At 45.3% G+C, this 17789-nt stretch overlaps 1 protein-coding gene across 1 annotated transcript; it reads right to left on the bottom strand.

Moving 5' to 3' along the window:
• Nucleotides 1–2231: 2231 nt before the first annotated feature.
• Nucleotides 2232–16889, bottom strand: sparc (secreted protein, acidic, cysteine-rich (osteonectin)). Its single transcript, XM_080008620.1, has 10 exons — nt 16777–16889; nt 10293–10362; nt 9914–9982; nt 8490–8577; nt 6883–7004; nt 6333–6453; nt 5074–5207; nt 4719–4867; nt 3489–3637; nt 2232–3031 (listed from the first exon to the last, which is right to left on the bottom strand). The coding sequence occupies exons 1-10, from the start codon at nt 16863–16865 to the stop codon at nt 3003–3005; spliced, it is 1020 nt and encodes a 339-aa protein (XP_079864746.1). The 5' UTR covers nt 16866–16889; the 3' UTR covers nt 2232–3002.
• Nucleotides 16890–17789: the final 900 nt, after the last annotated feature.

Consider the following 17789-nt stretch of genomic DNA (forward strand, 5'->3'; position numbering starts at 1 on the left):
ACAATAGCTCATTTAATAATATTTTATTATATTTTGAAAAGAAAGGGGGAGATCAAAATTCATGGACAATGGCATCAAACACAGTCAGACAGGCAGACAGAATCAGACAGACAGATAGGTGGACATACAGACAGACATACAGACAGAATTATAGATAGATGGATGGATGGATGGATAGATAGATACAGTAGATGATAGATAGATAGACAGACAGGCCGACAGAGGATAGACAGATAGATAGATAAGTAGATAGACAGACAGACAGACAGACAGACAGATGGATGATAGATAGACAGACAGACAGACAGATAGATAGATAGATAGATGGTAGATACACAGACAGATAGATGATAGATAGACAGACAGACAGATAGATAGATGGTAGATAGAAAGACAGACAGACAGATGATAGATAGACAGACAGACAGACAGACAGACAGATAGCCAGATAGAGGAGGGTGTGAGAATGAAAGTGAAGGAGGAGGTGGAGAGCGTGTTTTCCTTTGTGTGCTGATGTGGCCGGGGGAGGGAACATTGGTCTGAGCTGCACAGTTGTTCCAAATTCTTGACACTAATGTCGGGCTGCACAGGGAGGGATGGTAACTGGGTGCTCTCTCTCTCTCCCCCCCTCTCACTCCCTCTCTCTGCCTCACCGTCTCTCCGGCCCTTTTCTTTCCCTGCAGTTGTCTCTGGCTCTCTCTCCTTCTCCCTCTCTCTCATCCTTCCCTTTTTATTGCCTTTCTCTCCTTTCTTCCTTCGGTCTCCATTAGGACGGAGACCAGTGCAATGAACCAGCGGTCGAGGAACGTACACACTAATTCTTTAAAAGGCTTGTTAATGTCGACGCCCTGTGACAAAGTCTTATAAACATATGTTGCTAATATTGTATTCTTGCATAAATACTGTTCTAACACATGGCAATCATGTCAAGGTAATAGCACTAAGTGTTTAAGTTTACATATGTACCCGTTGTGTGGTCCCACTCTTGTGAGTACATTACAACTTAGTATGAGACTCTGACACTATATTAATTATACAGCAGACAGGCTGTTACTTGCAGGTGTTTCATTCCCTTCATGCAAAGCCAAAAGCATTGGTAAATATTGTCATATATGACATAGGACATACAGTATGTCATACTGCAGGCCTGCAAAGTGGAATCAAATTAAAATGTAACAAAAAGGCCTTTGGGTGTTTTTCTTCACAAGAGGCACAAGAGAGTGATTCTATTACACATTTATTCACATGCACTTTACTGCACATATCTGTAGACAATTAGCCTATCCCATATACATAATTCTATTCCCTTCTATTTTATAACCCCCACTTTGTATTATGTTTTTGAGTCTTGTTTAATTTTCATTTTATTTTATTTATATTGTATTCACTAACTGCATTACGTTTTAGGAATCAGTTAGTTTCAGTTATTTGCGAGGTAGGAATTAGGTTAGCTATTATGTTTCGGTTTAGTTACAATTGTGCATAGTCTCCGGGTGCGTTGCAAAGACATTTCACTGCATATATGTATGAAGGTTTGTATATGTACGTGACAAATAAACCTCTTGAATCTTAAAGCGCTGTGTGTAATGTGTGTGTGTGTGTGTTTGCGCGCGCGCGTGCGTTGCCGCACAATCTCACACCAAATCTGACTGGATGGAAACTGTAAACACAGGCCCAAATGCTCCAGCTCCGAACTAAAGTGACACGCAAATCAGTTCGGCAGTTTTTGAATCGGCCCTGATCCCCCGTTCGCCACGATTATAGCAAAACGTACCAAGTAGTTCAAGTGTCAGTAGAAACGCTCTAAGAGCAGCAGATGGAACAAATCCATTCACCGGAAAAGAGAGGAGTGGACGGGGTTTATTTTAGGAGCTCATTAAAGTGCCAAACGCCACGCACAAAGGAGGGGCTGGAAATAAAAATCGGCGCACTAAGTAGCGCTCAAAGACTTGGACCCGCTATGCATCAAAGCTCTTGTTTGGATTTTCTCCGTCGTACCGTTCGACGTCATCTTCTACCTCCGCGCCTCACTTTGTGCACATTTAGGGAAACGAGACGTGTTGTGTTTTTTTTTTTTTTATGTCAGTCCGTGCATGTCGGCGGTGCTGCTTGTACGGACAGGCCCGGTCCGTCAGCACGAGCCTCGGAAACCGCCTCAAACCAAATTCCTTTGCAGATCGAAAAAAAAACCCCCATAAATACAGTTCATGAATGCATGCAGAGAGCTGTGGGTCTTTTAGAGTCTTTTATTCATGGAAATAATTCTGTCGTGCTTCAACGACGCCAGTCGAAACATGTCAAGAGCAAGTAAAACTCTCAGCCTGCGAGATTCCCTACTAATAAAACGTAAGCAAACAATATATCCTTTTTTTTTTTTATTCCCCCAAATATCAAATCACGATCGTCCTTGACATGGAAGCCGCAGGTAAAACACACCTTCTAAAGCAGTAGTTAAATGAGCAACGTGCTTAAACAACATACAAAGCACACAGACAGAAAGAACTCCACCACCAAACACGTGTAAAAACTAAACCATTTCAGAAAGCAAGCAAAAGGGGTGATTTATTTAGAAACTTTATTTTTTTAATTGTACAACTTGGTATCCTGAAGATGTTTGAAATTGATGTTGAATCCAATCCCTAACCCAGCCCCAAATGTCAGAATACTCAACAAAGATCAACTATTGGATCCATTCCAAAATCAGAATACATTTACATCAGGTAGTTCTCATCTTCTAACCCTAATTTGTTTATGGGACTCTTTGTTCTGAAAAGCAGATGGGTTTCCACGTTCATGCCTCGTGTTGTTAGTACGGAGTGTGCACGTCTTTGTAAAACATTTTTATGTTGTTTTTTTAATCTTTTAGTGGTATAGTTAGGGAAGGCTGCGATTAAAAAGGGAAGTCATTAGCACCATTACTGTGAGTTTAATTTAGGGATGAGCACCTCGTCCTGCTACTACAGACTAGGAGATTTCGTTCGGCTCCATGCAGCTCCGTGTGTTTAGAGGACCAGGTCGTTGTCCACGTCCACTGCAAGAGAGAGAGGAGAGAAGGACGACGGGAGTTCATGACGGACAGAACAGACCTTATAAAAACATTATATGAAAGTATATATATATATTTTTTTTATTGTTGTTGACTTATTATTCTTATTAAAGCTTAAGTTCTTGTGTTTTTACGTTTGTTATTGGGCCATCTATTTTTGATCTACTATACCCTATAATAAACTCAAAATAATATGTATAAACAATCATTTAGCTGCGGAACCAACTCCTTCCCGGACCCTGAGGGGGCCGAGGACCCCAGCTTGGGAACCCCCCGTACATCCCCCGCGACATTTACCCCGATTTACTGATGTTGGAGAGATTCCCGATGTCGCTCAAAATACATCAGCTGGGATCGCATTAAAGGTCCCGACCCCCTGACCTGCCCTGTGTGATCTGGATTTGGCGGGGTCCGCCACGGTGTCTGGGCCAGGGGTACTCACGCTCCTTGATGCCGAAGCAGGTGGCCCACTCCTCCAGAGTGATGTACTTGTCGCTGTCGGCGTCGCACTGGTCGAAGAAGCGGGTGGTGCAGTGCTCCATGGGGATGAGGGGGGCGCGCAGGGGGGACAGCTCGGTGTGGGTCAGGTACCTGGTGCACACACACACACACACACACACACACAAAATAAACATTGAAACGTAGCTCAGTGAATATATGGAACGATAATAACTGAAGGAGCTGGTTATCCTACAGTCTAGATGTACATATACTTCCATTGGTTGTATATATATTTCCAATTTATAGGATCATTTGCTGTGTTTGGAGCAGTGTGAATGCGGCGGCAGCAGCAGGATGCCGTGCTGTGGCCAGCGGATGATGTCAGTTTCCTACGGCGGTTTCCATCCCAGAGCGGAGTCTGAAGTTCCTCAATTTGAAAACCGAACCACTCCCTCAGCCTGGAGGCAGAGCCACAGCCTCAGCGAGCCGAGTCATACGATATATTAAACACTGGACTGTGCCACGTCAAGAATAACCAACGGCTTTACCGCGGCTTTGGTGGATCCAGGATAGACACAATCTGCAATAAACATATTTTTATATAAATGATGTTATTTGGCTCCACTAGTGAACTTTAGATATGCATTAAAATCCCAGACCTAGATGCATTAAAGTCTCTCTCCATATTAGTGTTTTTACTCAAGAGCACGGAATGTAGATAGTTTACATCTGCCGAAATACTGCATATTTTAAAGTAGGTGTAAATTTGTCTTCAAACTGTTATCGCTGTGCTTTTATGATGACTCTCCTTTGCTTCTGATCAACATCAATATGAATTACACTTGTGTATGAAATGTGCTCTACAAATACACTAACCAAGCCTATAATTGTTGGTGAGTGAACTTTGGATAGGCTTAAAATCTCTTAGGTTATTACGTTTTATTAAGTGCCTATTAAGTATTTTTTAAATATCGCAGGGAAATTTCTTGGAGTAGAGAACCAGAAAACAAATCTTTTATAACTATAGATTGTATATTCTGGTCCCTCAACAAGAATTTTGATTATTTTAAAGAGCATTGTCCAGTACATCCTTTGACTGTTTATGAGTGTGAATGTTCTACTGCATATGAGTGTACGTAACAATACACACTTGGGTGCGGTTGAGTGAGGGTTCGTTATATTACGTTATTATTTTATGTGCGTTATATTTGGCTCGGTGGCACCGCCCTACCCGTCGACGGGGTGCTGGTCCAGCTGGCCGAACTGCCAGTGCACGGGGAAGATGTACATGTTGTAGTTCTTCTCAAAGTCGTGAGCCAGCAGGTCCAGGGAGTGCTCTCCGGCCTGGAGCCTCTTCTCGTTCTCATAGATCTTCTTCACCTGAGACATTCAAACATTGGGATACGGCGTCACCGCAATGTGTGGAGGCGGAAAAAAAGGCTGAGTTGGACACGTGTGGCGCTGAAAGGGAAGCGGGTTCTTTTTTGGATGACGCGCATGCTTGAAACGGGAGTTGAAACGGAGTTCGCGCTTGTCAAACGACATCGCTGAATAAAACAAAAGTAAGATGGTCGGCCAGCACTCACTCTGAGCTTCTGCTTCTCGGTCAGCAGGTTGTTGTCCTCATCGCGCTCGTACAGAGTCACCAGGACGTTCTTCAGCCAGTCCCTCATGCGCAGGGGGAACTCGCTCAGCTCGGCGTCCATGCATGGCTCGATGACTACACACACACACACACACACACACACAGGCACAAACACAGGCTGGTGTTAAAACCCATCACAACACATTCTCCTACCCCTGGCGAGAAAGATTTATGAGTTTGTTTTTTTCAGGGGGAAACAACCAGACATGAGAAATCGCCATTTCTAACCCCGTTTAAATAATTTAAATATTTTTTTTACAAACCAAATCCTTTTTTATTTGACTACGGGGCACAACACCCTGTTCTCCATCTGGGCCCTTCAGCCCTCGCTCCTCTGCTGCTCCTCCTGGAGACAGGACGTCAGTTCAAATAGTGGGAGAGACGTGGCAGACAGGCCTGGACAGGACTTTCTACCTCGGTGTTGCAGTGTTCAGAACCCCCCCCCCAGATACTGAACTGGGATCAGCCAGGGGGCAAGGCATTCCGGGTCTCCCAGGTTAAGGTCTAGTTTATATGTGCATACAAATGCTTAAAACAAGGAAAAATACAATGTCGGAGGAAGAAATAACAATCCTCCCTGGAACAACAACATGCAAACCCCACACCACCAATCACCATGGAGTAAATGGAGCAAAATTTACTTGTATGGAGGAGCCAGAGATCGGGTTTGATATGCAAACAGAAAAAAATGCAAACAAACCCCAAAACTATTTTCAGTAGCGGTTATGTCCCGTGGCCCTGCTTTCCTGGATTCAATCTTCTTCCATGTATCATGTGTTCACCCAAGCCTTCCTCACATTTTATCAATTCAGAAAATCAAAGAACTGCTGACTCTGCAGTCTGTTTAACAGTGATAAGAATAATACGGATGAGACATAGAGTAACGTGCGTGAGCATCCTGAAACCCTTCAGCTGACAAACCTTTCTCGGTGCTGTAGAGAGCTTCATATGACTCATGCACCAAACATCTGACTTTTGTTTAGTCTGCACCAGTTGAACGGTACAACCCTGTGGCCTTTGTAAAAGCGTTTTTCCATGCGGGTTCCACTTGGGGAGATGGAGATCAGACCGTTATCTGGATTCCACCATAAACACATTGAGTTTGCACGGTTTGGGCAGACAGCTGCAGGAAATAGGTCATACTCAGATTGTGGGCACGTTTCATCATCTACCACCGTATGAATTAGGGCTGGAGCTTACATTTGCAAGGTCCGATGTAGTCCAGGTGCAGCTTGTGTCCCTTCTTGGTTCCCTCCAGGGTGCACTTGGTGGCAAAGAAGTGGCAGGAGGAGTCGTAGGTCTTGTTGTCGGTGCCGCAAACCTGCAAACAGGAAGCGGGTTCAGGTCGGGGGTTTATAAAGAGTTGGTGACGGCAAAGGAGACAGCAATATGTGATATATCCACCAAAGCCCCTGAAATTAAATGAGGCTTTTTACTACGTTGTCTTATACTGTACATTTCTACAGTATATACAATACAGTGATGTGTTGTCGACCATAGAAGAGGGAGGATTGTCTGGCGGTGGTCATGGTTCACAAACAAACAAAAAATTGACCAATAAGACATCGTCTGTATTTCTACATTATATAAGGGAAAACTTCTGTAACCAATTCTTAGCTTTGCTTGATTTTAGGGCATTCATGAGTTTGTCCAGCTCAGGTTTGGACCCACTGTATGTCCTTGTAATTCCCAGCCAATGATTAACAACATTTAGGAACTTCTGGATGTTACAAGATTTAATCCCGCTTACCTGCTCGAACTCTCCCAGGGCAGGGGGGCAGGTGGAGGGGTCCTGGCACACACACATGGGGCTGTTGCTCTCGTCCGCCTCGCACACTTTTCCCTTCTTGCAGTGGTGGTCCAGGCAGGGGTCTGCAACAAATATCACCACAATGAATGGTTATTATATGCCCATTCCAGGGCTCAACACGGTAACCAGCCAACAATTTTTGGTTGCCGAATATTGTTTCAGTTAGTTTTAGTTTTTTTCTGTCTAGTTCTAACTAAAAAAAAAAATGTTTTCACACCTAGTTTTAGTTTTTAGTTTAGTTTTAGTTAACTGTGTAGGGATGCAAACAAATGTATGTTGAAAAAAAGACTGAAATATACTTATGGTGGTAGCCGACGGTTTTCCAGGTTCCCCTGAACGCATCACTTCTGACACGCAATACAGTTTTCTGGGCCCATGAACGCAGCATCGCTATGGAGCGCTTACGTAGTTCTTATGTAATACCAGAGAAGGAGGGCACTAGTCAATCGACTGCGGATGGCGTAAACAATGCTAAAATGGGATCGGTATAGGTTCAGTACAATGATTCACACAAGTCACCCAAATTGAAGTGAGAAAAGTGACATTCACCAAAGGTTGAGTTGTTTGCATCCCTGACTGTAATAACGTTGATCTCCTGCTATATCACTAATGCAACCGGTGTATTTATTTTGGAGTGCAAGTTTTGCGGTTTGCTGTCCCTATTTTTTATGTTAAAAAGTGGTTGCCAAAGGGGGCAACCGCAGGTCACGAAATGGTTGCCAATTGACTCAATCCGGTTGCCAGGGGCAACTGGGCAAACATTACTGTCGAGCCCTGCATTCTGACACCATGTTGAATTGAGCGTTCAACAATGACAATCGACTTGCCGAAAAGAGGTTTTTGTATTGTGGCCAATGTGAATTTCTTGCAGATGTCTATGTGGTATTGTGTGACCTATCTCTGAAGTGTCTTCAGCTTTGTACAGAAATATGTATATATAACATGTATTCCTGGTCCTGGCATTGCAGAGAGAGCCTGTGGCCATGGTTCTGCGGTCCCGACGCTGAAATACTCTGAGAGGAACAGTTAATCGCAGTCTTCTCCTGGGAGAAGCAGCCACTCTGTCATTATGGCTTGGTGCGTTCGCCAGCGCTGAGTGTCTCAGGTCCCGGCAGGATCTCACAGCACAGACGCCGGGGAAATGTCAGAGGCGGATACCCGTAAAGTTCCAGCTGTCGCAAAGGATGTCAGAACGAGTTGTCCGCAGGATAACGTACGCGACTGGCGTCAAGCATCCTGCCGCAATTTAACCTGGAGGCTGGTGAAAGCTTTCGCAGTCAAACTGTGACTTACCATGATTTGAGATTATTTAATTCATCTATGTTGTGTGTTTGTGTGTGTGTGTGTGTGTGTGTGTGTGTGTGTGTGTGTGTGTGTGTGTGTGTGTGTGTGTTTCTGCGTGGTTATATCTTTATTCTTGGTGTGTGGATGCATACAAATGTGTGCTGCTTTGTTGGATGTGTGCTCGTGTGTGCATTTATTTATGTGTGTGTGTGTGCGTGCATGTGTGTGTGTGTGTGTGTGTGTGCCTGTGTGTGTGTACTTACTCTCAGAAACATCATCCTCGATAATCTCGATGGCTTCGTCGAAGTCTCCGGTCTCGATCTGCACGGGGTTGGCTCCCACCTCGGGCTCCTGGGTCAAAAACACACGGTGGCACAAACAGAGGTCAGCACACAACACACAGATGACGCATGACAGTCACCACGGGAACCACCAGGGGTAAACTGGTGATGCTTAGCCAGACCTAAGCATCATTAGTGTTTACTGTTGATAACATGAGTTAAGCCTTTCTACACAAAACTGAAGATTGAATAAGCTTCCCTGAAGAACACTGGCCCGTCTCTGAGCATGCGCTCAGAGACGGGCCAGTGTCTTGTGTGCACTTAAACCCGACCGCTTAAGGACCCTGGGTTTCCTGAAGCAAAAACAAAAACGAAAAACGCCCCAGCAGGTTCCTCCCTCAAGGCCACCAAACAGTTTAGAGGAGAGAGAGGGGGTGGGCAGACCATAAAGTTCTACAATAACAAACAGCTGGGTCCACATCTGGCACTCATGAAAATAGATGGGCTTCCGGACCGACCCGGCCCGGCCCACTAACTGCATGCTAAATTGAAGGTCTGTGGGATCTCTGGTCCCGCTGGACCTCTGGCACAGGAAACGGCAAAATATTCTCATGAAAGCTCACACTTTTCAGTTAATTTCTTCAGCTATTAAGTTCTTTGAAACATTTTTGGTTACGTAATTGTTTTGATCACTCCCGCAGTAAAGCTGCTTTAAGGTTTTTGATTTAAAGTGAAATGCTGAGTATTGTAGAAGTAAAGACAGACTGTGTTTTTTTCCCATTGCTATGAAAACGATCCTCTTCCTCTCCCTCAATTACTACATTGGTTGACTGAAGCTAAAGATTTTCCTGCAAATAAAAAAATAAAAAAAATCACGTCACAGAATATGACCAAGGCCATTGGCTGAAGTGATCCGTGCGTTATCTTTCTCAGCAGTTGTGCAGATCGGATGGGGGGACCAAACCCACATATGTGTCACGACAGCACTGTCGAAAGGCTGCCATTACACGATCACACCGTGCGTAGACATTTTACAGACTCTGGATCACTGCTGCTTACATATGTCCTCCACAGAACCTTGAGACTTGAGGGATCTCATGGTGAGAAGCACGAAACACGATTCCTTGAGAGGTCCTGGCATCAGTGCCACGAAAATACATTTTGGAATATAAATTGTATTTGGATTATTGGATGTTTTCGTTTTTTTTATTTTCGACTACTCAGAGCCTGTGGAACAATATTTAGAGTAACCGCGATTTATTGATCCCGCCCCAGCCGCCTTGCATTGACACAGTGAGTATGTACAGTATCTCGGTACTGGACTCACATGGATGAAATTGGTTTTGGCTTCCGGGATCTGAGTAAGACTTAAAAAGGAAAACCCTTTAAGGGGTTAGCGGACAGACCTCCATCCCGAGTGCATCCTCTAGGTCCAGATTGGCGACTGACTCTTCCTCGATGGGCTCCTCCTCAGTCTGGGGGAGTCAACACACACAGACACAAAGCACACACGTGTTAAATACAATGTACCAGCACGTGGACATGCATCCGCGTCCCTGAATAAGCACAGCAAGCACACACACAAGTTCAGCTATAACAACAACAACACACACCTGCACACACACACACACACACACACACACACACACACACACACACACACACCCGCACACATACACACACACACACACACACACACACACACACACACACACACACACACACACACACACACACACACACACACACACACACACACACACACACACACACAGTAATACTCACAGGCGCAGCCATGGCGTGGCCAGCCAGGCACAGGAGGAAGATGATCCAAACTCTCATCCTTGGAGTCTGTCTGGACAGAAACACAACGAGAGGAGACGCTCAGACCACGGCCAGCTTCTGTTTTTAAATGCCCCAAATCATTTGACTGAGCTTTTTCCAAATGCAGAGCCAGTTATGCCGTCCGAAGGTTCGCAATAGGGCTTGGAAGAATGTGAAATACTCTTTAGCCAGTGTGTTGGCAGACACACAGACAAACACACACACACACACACACACACACACACGCAAACACACACACACACACACACACACACACACACACATACACACACACACACACACACACACACACACACACACACACACACACACACACACACACACACACAAGAAAAACTCATTTGAATACCAATCTGCACGTGTTTTTTGTCTCAATTCTGTCGTTTGGCCAGCGAAGAGCTTGGTGTTGTAAATACGTTCCCAAAGACCTGATGACCCCAACGTGTGAATAGTGGGCGCGAGCCGAGTTTACGAGTTTACAGTTTGCAAATCATCAACCAATCCCTGAATATGATGACCCAAATTGCACCGAAAAGGCTGTCAAACAGATATGCACCCTTTCAAAAGGAGACTTGGGAACCCTTAACAGACTGAATAAATGGCACCGGCTTTAATAAAAGCAAGACTCCCTTAAAGGAGTCTGGTGTAGGCGCTGCCGCCTCATACAGCATGAAACTAATTTTCCACTCTCACACTGGACTGTGGATGCTATCCAATTTCAGCAACAAAACACTCAGTGTCTTCACTTGTTTGCTTGAATGCCGTGTTCAGATGGTCTGTTGCCGTTTGTGATGTTGTTCAAACGCGTCTACCGGCTCGGCAAATGGGATTTCATCCCCTGAATGTGCCTTTGCTGTTTTTTTTCGGAGAACCAGGCCACTCCTGTGTACAGTAGCACAGTAACCAATTACACTAAATTAGATTTACTCTCGGGGTGCCGCGGAGCTCAATGAATCACAGTATCCTTTGGCTGTTTGGGAAGGGATAAACTTGTAAACAGCTCGTAGGAGTGGAACTGCATCCCCTGACACCCCAGAGAAAAAAGCTTCAAACCAGTGATTCTATTAGCAGATGTCATTGTTTTCCACTGGCTTATTCCCTGTTTACATTAAACACATAACACTAAGATGGGGGTGTGTTATTGATGCATAGTCCTGCCCCACCGCATACCACATGGGTTTTTCGATTCCCTAGTTCAATACTGAGAGGAAGGGCACAACACTTGCAAATTTGGTCCCCAACGTAAACCATCTTTTCGGAGACAGAGAAAAATCCCAGCAGAATAGCTTGTGTTATCTTCCATTGGCTTGTCTTTAAAACGTAGGCTCTGTGATTCCGAAATTGTCAGGGTAGAAGAGGGGGAACGCCTGTGCACGTCCCGGACGAGACGCTTTGTCGGATCCGCTGCTTCCCTCTGAGCAGCCATTGTAGTGGGACTTGAAATGGTATCCTGCCTTCCCTCCTCTCGTGTCTACACGGCTCCTCTGGAGGACAAAATAAGGGCTCTTTTGTTTGGACGTGGTAGACACACTGTCGCTCTCTTTCAAAGTGCTCTCGCTCTCTGTCTCTCTCTGTCTCTGTCTCTCTCCCTCTCTTTCTCAGTATCCCTCAACTCTCTCTAAAGCTCCAAAGCTCTAAAGCTAAAGTTGTTTGTTGTCCATGTATGGGGGCAGTGGCTCTGGAGCTAGAGCGGCTCGTCTAGTGATCGGAAGATCCCCCAGTGTCCTTGAGCAAGATACCACCTAACTGCTACTGATCGGTGTATGCATAATTGTAAGTCGCTTTGGACAAAAGAGTCTAAAGAGTCTAATTTACGTAATGTAATGTATCCATAAGGAAACAATAACTTTACTTATATCCATAGGACAATAACAATCACATGTTTAATATACAAAGTAAAATAGTAGTTGATTTGATCATGGAATTTGAAATTATTTTGGAAGTAATGCACTCATGTATGTACTTATTTACTGAATTCCTATGAAATTTGATAATAGTGCAATAGATGCACCGTTTATGAGGCACGAGGCCTGGAGGGCTCGTGCAGGAAATTAAGCAGCTTAAAAACCGAGCAGAGAATAGTTGGAATTCCTACCCAAAAGATATGAGTTCAAAGAGCTCAATCCAACCACAAACTATAACCTGCAAGGAACTGAACTCTGATTGTGAAAGAGAATTCCATAACAAGGTGGAGGGTTGGAAACCTTCCTCGACATTATTTACCCTCTACCCTGAGGAAAGGGTAGGACTGGAATTGTGTGGGCTTGAAACTACCACCTTGAGATAAAACTCTCTTGACATTTGAAGGTAGGAGGGGTCACATCGCCCAGTTAGTTATCCAGCGGCCCTGAAAAATTCCCAGGGGCCCCACGGCATTGAGCATCTGTATGGAACAACTTGTTGAACAACGTGTCATAAGAACACCAGACGGCCTCCTATTTTAGGCTCATTTGCGTGTTGTTTGGTTACTTGTTCTTGCTCTTTCAAACCAAAATTTCAGTTAAAGTTGTTCAGTGATTAATTATAGTCTTTTGCTGCTAACTATAGTAGTAATAAGCAGAAATCTATTGTTGAATTTATTCTGCTGCCTTGGAAATTGGCAGAGAGAAAGTCTGTGGAAAGCACTCATCCCTCCTCTTTGGTGGCCGGTGGTTATACTGGGAGATTCCAGGTACCACTGTGGAACAGGTGGCTGCTGCAAACAAAAATATCCCTCATCCTGGGTGAAAGAGAGTTTTGGGAAATTATATATATATAAATATATATATATATATATATATATATATATATATTATTATTTTTTAAATTGTCTCTGAATTGTTTTCTGGCTCTCGAGAATGGAATTGTTGTTGGAAGTCTTTTCATGCCGATCTAGGTTTGATGCAAGATTCCTACAATGGTGACCTCTGTTAGTTCAGAAGCGGGCAAGGCCAGACCCCGCTGGCAGCCAGGCCTCAGTGCTGTCAGCTTGGATGTGGAAAAGTACAGGCGACCCTGGCAAGGCACGCAGACAGTGACGTCTTCAAATAGACCGTAACACAAAGAGAGTTCTCTCCCATGCTCCCCAAAAGACGAGACAAGAAGAAAGACGCAGAAAACAGGTGTTCTGCTGATGGGAATTTTTGTAGCGATCCGGGAAGCTTGTCTGACCGAGAAAGATGGAGAGAGAAGGAGAGAGGACTATGAAAAAAACCCCAAAAAAACCCTGGCCAAATACGAGGGCAGGGAGAGGAGAAAATGGTCCCTTCTCCAAAAATGTCAGCCCAGAATTTGATTTGGATGAACATATGGTTTGCATCTTATGTCCACTTTAGCATATTCCTACTTGGTTGGATGACTCCACCGCCGGATGAGGCAGAAGTCACCCAGCGGGACGGATCGGAGGATGCTGGGTGAACTGACGTAACAGCAAAATAAATTGTTTTATCTGGAAGGCTGGCCTCATAGTCAAACAGTGCACAGGCTAAAACGGAAATTTTTACCTCATAAAGAGGGCCTTTTCCCCCGCAAACAGATTTAATTTTGGAGATTTGTTTGGTAAGCAAGCGGCTGCGGGGCGTAAACAGCCCCGGAACAGTCAGCGGCACACATCTCGCTCCCCCTATTTCTAATTTCTCTCACCCTCATTTTTTATTTTTTAATAGAGAGAGAGAGAGAGAGAGAGAGAGAGAGAGAGAGAGAGAGAGGCTTTAAAGAGTCTGTTTTAAGAGGAATTCTTTCTCCGTCTCCTGGGTGACATAACAGGTGGGATGGACGCCTGGAAAAACAGCTCGGCAGACAGACGTCAGTCTGCGTGTCTCCCGTCCACCCTGCAAACATGCCGGGCAAACACTGTCAGCATGCAAAGGGCTGTACAGAGGCCAGGCAGGGAAGGGAAGCATGAGTCGATGAAGCACTATCGAGGAGCGAATTCCATGAGCTTGCTCCACCACAGGGCATGACCTGACCCCAATCAGGTAGGACCCCCACCCTCACCAAGGCATTTTCTCCAGGACGAGCAACAAGAAACACAGCGAGAAATCCAGTTTCTCCGTGACCCACTGAGTGGGAGAAGGGAGGCAGGATCCTTAAGTAGGCGGCACAAAGGCTCGGTGTTTAGAGGGTTTGACTTGGGTGCAAGTCATGCCTATCATGGAGGTAAACTCTCAGCCAGGATGGCGGAGAGTCGGTCCCATTGTCAGGGAAGTGGTGTCACCCGAGACGCGCAAAGTCTTTCCATCGAGTGTCTGGGCTCCGGTGATCAACGATGCACAAGAAGCCAGTTTGTAGGCTTTCGATAACAGAGCGTGTGTTCCCTCCTTCTTCCGCCTGCTCTACTCAAAGGTCAACCCCCACGTCCATGTTACATACAACTAGAATTTCAACCTAAAACTAAACAACTTTCACATTTCTTCTCTTGAGCAGCTGGAGCAGTGTGTCACTGCCTTGTCATCATGGTGATGTCCATGTGCTTGACGCCAGCAAATTCATTTAGTCGTTTCCAGTGACCTCGACAACCCGCTTTGTTTTATATACACGTTATAATGGCAAAGGGCTTCAGCCCTGTGTGATCTGGCAGCAAACCACTCCATTATGATCCGGCAGACTGTCACTCAGATGCTCTTTAAATTGTGCCTCCACCCTTTTAATGAGTTTAATGAGCTATCTAGTGAACTGTCTATCTTTCTGGCCTACAGTTCCTTTCCCCTATCTCATCTTGTCATCTCTCTCTCTCTCTGACTGACAGCTTGGTGTCGTAGAGCTGTTGGAGGATCCCTAGACAGGAACACGATTGTTGCTTCCTTTTCCTGCGTTAAAGCTCTTAGGTCGCAAGATGTCCTGTTTCCCAGTGTCCTGCCAGACGTTCCACCTCAGGAACAACTAGCCGTCCTTCATCACCCAGGACCCTCCTGTCTCCGCCTCACAGCTACTCGTGCCATGGCAGGTTGCTCTTTGAGGAACTCAAACACGTAGGGAACATGGGTCTCGAGGAGAAGAACCCGAAAACCTTGAAGAAAGCTGTGGTGTCTGTCTTTCTTTCTTTAAAACGTTCAGCCATGTGATGCAGTTTGACACCAGTGAAATGTTGCATTTTAAGAGTTTGAACATTTTGTCTTCATCAAGTTTGGATGTGAGACCAAATGGAACAAAAGTCATTTGAAAAAGTCACAGTGACTACTATTTTTATTTTGCTTTACACAGAATTCCATTCTCCTTTCACCCATTCTTTCATATTATTTTTTTTAACCTGGCTGTTTCTGGAGGTCCCTCTAAATAAAGAAGATGGGGGTTATTTTCCATCCCTCTCTCTACATCTTCCTGATGGAGAGAGTTAAATTTGGCCTCGATTACCTCAATGTCATTCTCTCCATCTCTCTTATGACAGGCCGGAGACGGATGGCAGACATCTGCCCAATCTCACAAAACTGGCCAACAACTGGTTGCAAATCACTATGGCAACCCACATTCCTTTACATGGGATTAATTGGAAAAGAGACAAGGGAGGGAAAGGGAAAGAGAGCGATAAAGAGAGAGAGGGTGGGGTGGGGGGGAATGTTCTCTGAGAAACATTTCTCTTGGGCTTTGTGGAATCCCCACCCCTATCTGCTCTCTCTCTCTCTCTCTCTCTCTCTCTCTCTTCCTCTCCTCCCTCCGTCCTCCCAAGCCCTCAACCCCCCCTCCCTCCTCTTGCCTATGTGGCACACAATACCTCCGCATTGTGCTGGGGTCCGCTGAGCAGAACGGACTCTCCGTGTCTGCTTGTTTACACGCTGTGGCCCAAACTCCCCGCGCAGATTTCCTCTCCAAAATATCATAGAACGACCGAGACCTAAATATTTGTATGCGGACTCCACTGATTCTGATGGCTGTAAACAAAGGAAGGGATTTGCCAAAAAGCCTCACGGTGCTTTTGCCTGCTGTAAAAGCTGTCTGCTTCACCGGGAACTTTGAGCAGGTGGTCCACCTTTACTTTGAGGTCTGTCTCAGTGGACTTGGCGGCCGGTGAAACGCTCGGTTGTAGTGGGTCGATTAGGAGTCATAGCCCCTTCTGTGGTCTGAAGACTCAGAAGTGTTGTACTGGACAACTGTCAACAGCAAAAAAAAGTCTTGATTTTAGTTTTTGTTGAAATAATGAGGCGTACAGGATCAAAATAAGATTAAAAGATTTTCACATGTATTGCTGTTATAAAAGGGTTTGTTGTCCGCGAGGTTGCCCTGAAAAGGCTTCAACGTACATTTAAGTCATTGCCAGCGTCTCGTTCCCCTCATAAATCCTTGGAGGAAAAGTAACACAACTCCTGCAAAATGCATGCTCAACTCTTTGTTCACACTTTGCTCCAGTGAAGCCGGTAAGTGACACCAAGTGCATCGGCCTACGCTGCAGCCGTCACGCGTACAGGCTAACGGGGGCTGGAATGCCGCGGGGAGAGGATTGCATTCTTACCTTGAGCTTAGGCACAGCAGAGAAACCAGAAGAGAGGTCAGCTGTCGCGGGAGCCAGGGAAGATCTAACAGCCAGAGAAGGCTACACATAAGACATTTGCAGTGGGACGGCCCAGTCAGGCCCCAGAACACCCCCCTCTCCTCCCCCGCACCCCACCCTGACTCCTACCCCCCCCCCCCTCTCGTTTCAATGGGCTGGTCCTAAAGTTAACCCTATGTTACACACACCAGTCTCCCCTCTACGGGCAGGCCCTGTTCGAATGATTGCACGAGGGAGAGTCGTTTGCACTGGGTTGAATTCAACTGGGATGTAAAACCAAAATGCCCGAGTGGCACTGGTGCATATAAGAGAGTTTATAGAGTGGACGGACTGTGCCTGAGAGGGAAATTTCCCGGCAAAGAGGTCCCGCTGGCATATGCAATCTATTGTAATACGGCCATAGTTCAGTAATCTTTACTACAGAGCTGTGACGCAGCCAGAATAAGAATGGATTTTTAAGGGCGCCCTCTCAGAATGCAGAACATGCAAGTATGGTGAATCAGAAATGACACAAACCAAACATCTGTTTGGTCATGGACAGTGTATCGATGACCCGGGCACAGAGCTCTCACCGACCATTTGACAGCATTTTTGACAGAGTTTCTGGTTTCTGTGCTCATTTGCAATTGAGCCTGATTGGCTACGCGGGATAAGACTTGTCATGGGTCACACCTTAAGGCCGTGAGGAATCAGCTCAACAACAATCTCAGTGCAGCTAAAGGCGACAAAAAGTTTGCGGATAAACGGTTATTTTGAAGGACATGGGAATGTTCTGGGACAGTGGGTGGAGTAAAACTGTCATTTATTAATTCATACGTGAACTCATTGTGTTTACCAACACCATTGCTGTTATTAACTTACCCATGGCACTGGTATAACTTCACACCATTGTTATGACTATATTTTAATGTGGGATACCCTTTTTTAATATGAGGAAAACTTTTCAAAAATCTTAGACAGAGAAAGCAGCTTTG

The sequence above is a fragment of the Zeus faber genome (genome assembly GCF_960531495.2).
Source record: "Zeus faber genome assembly, chromosome: 10".
NCBI classification, from domain to species: domain Eukaryota; kingdom Metazoa; phylum Chordata; class Actinopteri; order Zeiformes; family Zeidae; genus Zeus; species Zeus faber.